At 35.3% G+C, this 5,539-nt stretch overlaps 1 protein-coding gene across 1 annotated transcript; it reads left to right on the top strand.

The window, feature by feature from the left end:
• The first annotated feature begins 3,109 nt into the window (after window positions 1-3,109).
• Window positions 3,110-5,203, top strand: LOC140959358 (uncharacterized). Its single transcript, XM_073417212.1, has 3 exons — window positions 3,110-3,181; window positions 3,230-4,038; window positions 4,105-5,203. Exons 1-3 carry the CDS (start codon window positions 3,110-3,112, stop codon window positions 5,201-5,203), a joined length of 1,980 nt encoding a protein of 659 aa, XP_073273313.1.
• The last annotated feature ends 336 nt before the right edge of the window (window positions 5,204-5,539 follow it).

Here is a 5,539-nt window from a genome sequence, read left to right on the forward strand (position 1 = left end):
TATAGTTCCCTATCCACGATTCTGCTATTTACTGGAATCATTTTACTGGAATGCTATAGGATGAAAATCCCCCGGGTAGAAATTTTTTAATGCTTATGTAGAACTATACATTAAGAAACATTCTAATTTGATTAGATTAATATTGGTGTATCATTTATTAATCATTCATTGAATGATAAATAACTACAAGTGGCGGAGATACATGATTTAAATAACGAAAAATCTAATATTTAAAAATAGTATCGAGAATAACTGGAAAAGTGGAAACAAGACCAGATATGATTTGATCATTATGAACAAATCCTTGTAGACAGAACCAATCATTAGTTCCGTGAGGTGAATGAAATCCGATACATAAATCCGTTAATAAAAGAATTGAAAAAGCTTTTCTATATCCCTTACATTATATAGGAATTCCTGAGCCCAAGAGTTAAGAATAACAAGTTCTTCATTACCTAAAATAGAATAACCGCTTAGAATAGCAAAACGTATTATATTTGTCGAGAAGTGCAAAATCATATGGATACTATCCTCATTGTGTATATTGATTAATTGGATCGTTTCTTTGTGGATTCCTATAGGAAGCTTTTGTAGATGTATTTTCGAGTATTCCTTGATCAGTTCGTCCAAGAAGAGGATTTCCTCTAATTCTATGAACTTTTCTAAAATACTTTTTTCTTGAATATCATTCAAAAATATTTCGGATTGATCAGTATTCGACCAATTAGTAACCCAAGATTCCATACTTTTAGTAAATAATGAGAGAGAAATCCAACATGACAAAAACACTATAGATGCAAGATACAAAAGAGGAATAAATGCTTTCTTTTTTGCCATTTTTCGTCTGTGAATTATTAATTAACCCACTTCATTCATCGACTCTATGTGATCGAATATTTCTTTTACCCATGAGTTCTAGACAAGGTATCAAACCTATGAATCTATTTTATTTGTGATTTTGTGTGAATCTAGAACGAATACAAAAATAGATTACGACTCCGCTTCAAATTCGAATCAAGAAATAATCAAAAATATTGTTTCCAGATATCTTAATTCATCAAATTTCTTAAATTGTCTCCTTTCGATGAATGACCGAAAGGAGACACTTTAAGAAATGAATATTATTGATATTTTGAGACGAAAGAATTCCCTTTTATATACAAATATAGAATATTTTGAAAAAAAATCCAACGATTACCCATATCCAAGAATAGAATAATTGAGAGAAAGATATTGTGATGATAAAAAAAATGAGTGGTAAAACAAGACAGAGATGGACCAGTTATCATTATTAAGAAAACCCCTTATTGGTTAGTATTAGTAATGGAACACAAAAGAAAGGATAAATTATAAATTAAAGGGTCGATTGACAAAAATAATTTACACGATAGANTTATCAACCTACTCTGAGTACCGAAATGGGTTCTTTACAAGAAAGAATTACTTCTACGAAAGAAGGGTCCATAACTTCTATTCAAGCAGTTTATGTACCTGCAGACGATTTGACGGATCCTGCTCCTGCTACGACATTTGCACATTTAGATGCTACTACCGTACTCTCAAGAGGATTAGCTGCCAAAGGTATCTATCCAGCAGTAGATCCTTTAGATTCAACTTCAACCATGCTTCAACCTCGGATCGTTGGTGAGGAACATTATGAAACTGCGCAAAGAGTTAAGCAAACTTTACAACGTTATAAAGAACTTCAGGACATTATAGCTATCCTCGGTTTGGACGAATTATCCGAAGAGGATCGTTTAACTGTAGCAAGAGCGCGAAAAATTGAGTGTTTCTTTTCACAACAGTTTTTTGTAGCAGAAGTATTTACCGGTTCTTCAGGTAAATATGTTGATTTAGCAGAAACCATTAGAGGGTTTCAATCGATCCTTTCCGGAGAATTAGATGGTTTTCCTGAACAAGCCTTTTATTTGGTAGGTAATATCGATGAAGTTACCACGAAGGTTGTGAACTTAGAAATGGAGATCAATTTGAAGAAATGACCTTAAATCTTTGTGTACTGACCCCTAATCGAATTGTTTGGGATTCAGAAGTGAAAGAAATCATTTTATGTACGACTAGTGGTCAAATTGGCATGTTACCAAATCATGCCCCGATTGCTACAGCTGTAGATATAGGGATTTTGAGAATACGCTTTAAGGACCAATGGGTAACTGAAGGAGAATAGAATTTCAATTATATTCTCCAAGATGTATTTTCTTTATTTAAAATTGAATAATTAATTATGATTTTGCCTTTCTAGATAATGTGATAAAGATGATAAAATCTCTTTTGATATAATATGATAATGATTTTTATCTCTAATTGAATCCTTGTGTTACCATATATTGCAGATTTGAATGGAGAAAAATCCTAGAAGATATGACATCTATAAGAGAAGAATTTTTGGGAAGAAATCGTGTGCTTTTTATCATATCAAGTTAGAGAGCTTTCAACGTGGAGATTTGAAGCAGCCGCATACAGAGAGAAATTCAAGCAACAGAAGGTTCAGAGAAATCAATTTACGAAGACGTTGCTGATCGAAAGAGTAGTGATCGCCGTGTTATGCTGAATGTTGCAAACATCTACAGACAACATCTGTAACGATGTTGGCTGAAGACTGGGTTTATTAAATCTTGCTTTCGGGGATCTCGTTTTTGCTTTCTTATTGAATTTTTAATATTGTTGGTTATTTTAGAAAGCATTTATTTTCTCAAAGTGTTGAGAAAATTGATTTTCGTGTAGATCACTAGTGATTGGTTTGTGTAAACGTTTTGGTTTTCTAGTGATCAATTTTTGCTCTGAGACACCGCATAAGTATTTATACTTGTGCAAATTTAATCTTGTTCATTTAGTCATTTAAAGTAAATTTGTGTTACAAACTTTGCTATTCCGCTGCATGTTGTCTTAAATGTTGTAACATTTGACACAACACTTAAATCTGATAAAACACAAATTGACAAACTCTCACGTTTCTATTTTGCTATTGTTATATACTGGTATATACACGACTGTCAACATTACAATAATTCTAACAAGTGGTGTCAGAGCCTACTCTTGATATACTAAGTGCTGATTCTGGTTTTTGTTTTGTTTGACAGGAATTATTTAGATGGACACATCACTTGCAAACACAGCACTTCGACCACCAGTCCTAGATGGAACCAATTACAGCCTATGGAAGGTCAAAATCAGATATTACATAAAATCCATAGATGAACGGGCATGACAGTGTGTTATCAATGGATGGACTCTGTCGAGGAGAGTGGACGAAGATGGTGATAGTCAGATAAAACCAGAAAGTGATTGGACTACTGATGAAGTGCAGATTTCAAATTACAATTCAAAGGCCTTGAATGCGATTTTTTCTTCGGTGGACATGAATATGTTCGGGTTGATTACTAATTGTATTTCTGCTAAGGATGCATGGGATACCCTCCACAGACACTGTGAAGGTTCTGAGAGTGTGCGACGAGCTAAACTAAGGATGCTTACTTCCAAATTCGAAATCATCAGGATGGAAGAATCTGAGAATATACTGGAGTATGATCGTCGCCTACGGGAAATTGCTAATGAGGCGTTCAGTCTTGGAGGCCCTATATCTAATGAACGATTAGTTAGTAAAGTTCTCCGTTCTTTGCTCGAAAAATTGAACGTAAAAATCTGTGCAATAGACGAGGCTAAAGACACATCTCAGATGGCTTCGGAAGACCTGATCAGTTCACTTCAAACCTTCGAAATGAACATGGACATGCAGAAGAAAGAAAAAGGGAAGACAATTGCATTCCAAGTCTCAAACGATTCCTATAATGATATTCTTCAAATATCCCAAGAAGTTAATGAATCAGACCTTTGTGAGGACTCTATCTCCTTTATCACAAAGAAATTCAGGGATTATTTGAAGAGAATCAGAGAAAAGAAGAAAGATGCACAACCCTCGAAATTTCCAAGTCTTCCAGCACCTGAAAGGCCTCAACAGTCTCCTGCCCAACAACAATTTCGAACAAGGAATGAAGGCAAGGGACAATTTAATTCAAAGAAGTATGACTCGGTGCAGTGTAGAGAGTGCAAATGATTTGGTCATTATGCCAATGAGTGTGCCAACAGATTACGAAAGAACAAAGGCTATAATGTTTCTCTATGTGATGAAGATTCTGATGAGGAGGAGAAATCAAATGAAGAAGATAATCACATCTCCTTGACTGCACTCTTAAAAAAAAAATGCTTCCTGCAAGTGAATCCTTTAGGTGTTGCCACACCTGGACGCAACATGTGTGCAAAATCAGTCTGCCTTAAATCCACGTCTTCTGGAAATTTCAGTGAAGATGATTTGGAAGTTGAAAATGAAGAAATTACTCTTGAAGGCGTACAGAAACTCTATGAGGATCTGTTTGAGGATTGGACCAAAAGAAACAAACTGAACTCAACTCTTATGAAGAAGAACACCGATCTAAAAGTCGTGGTTGCTAAACTCGAAGTAATTTTGAGCAAAAAGGACTTAGAACTTGGAAAGACCAAAGAAAAACTTCAACAGGCAACCGAGACACTATCCAAGTTCAATTCAAGCACATTCAAACTTGAATCCATACTTTTGATGGGAAGAGATGACAAGAAAGGTTTAGGTTTCAAAGACAGTATGTTCGAAATAGGTGAATCTTTAAAACCAACTGTCTTTGTGAAAGAAAAAGCTGAAACATCCATACCATTTCAATCTTCATCTTCAACCAAAAGCTCTCCATCGAAAAAACAGCCTGCTACACCTGTTCCTAATAAAAGAAAACGTATGTATGTATGTCACTACTGTTTTAAGTCTGGTCATATCAGGCCCTACTGTTTTAAGCTCAAAGATGATCGGATGAATCAAAAAACGAACCAGGTGTTGCCCCGAATGTTGTCCAACATTTCCCGCAGCACCTCCAACTGCCGACCCACAGTAAGACAAATCTGGGTACCAAAAGTAAAAACTCACTACAATGTTGTCTATACTTCATTGAAAACTAACACTGCAGGTCATTGGTATTTTGATAGTGGAAGCTCACGCCACATGACGGGATCACGAGAACATCTAATTGATTATGTTGAACAAAAATGTGGTAGAGTAACCTATGGAGGGGGAGCTAAAGGAAGGATTGTTGGAAAGGGAACATTGGATGTTGAAGGACTACCAAAGCTCCACAATGTGCTTCATGTCGAAGGATTAAATTAAAATTTGATAAGAATAAGCCAATTATGTGATGATGATTTGCATGTAAAATTTAATAAACATACTTGTGAAGTTTTTGATGAATCTAATATATGCATTATGACAGGTACAAGATCTTCGAACAACTGCTACCAAATAGGTGAAAATCTTTCACGCAATCATACTCAGGTTAGTGAACTCGATTTATGGCATCAAAAACTTGGACATGTAAATTTCAAACCTTGAAGAACCTGAGTAAGTATGAAGCAGTACGAGGTATGCCTAATCTTTCCTCTGGTATACCATATGTGTGCCGTGATTGTCAAAAGGGTAAGCAGACTTGCGTGTCACACCAAGTGT

This window comes from Primulina huaijiensis, chromosome 15, assembly GCF_012295235.1.
Source record: "Primulina huaijiensis isolate GDHJ02 chromosome 15, ASM1229523v2, whole genome shotgun sequence".
NCBI classification, from domain to species: Eukaryota; Viridiplantae; Streptophyta; class Magnoliopsida; order Lamiales; family Gesneriaceae; genus Primulina; species Primulina huaijiensis.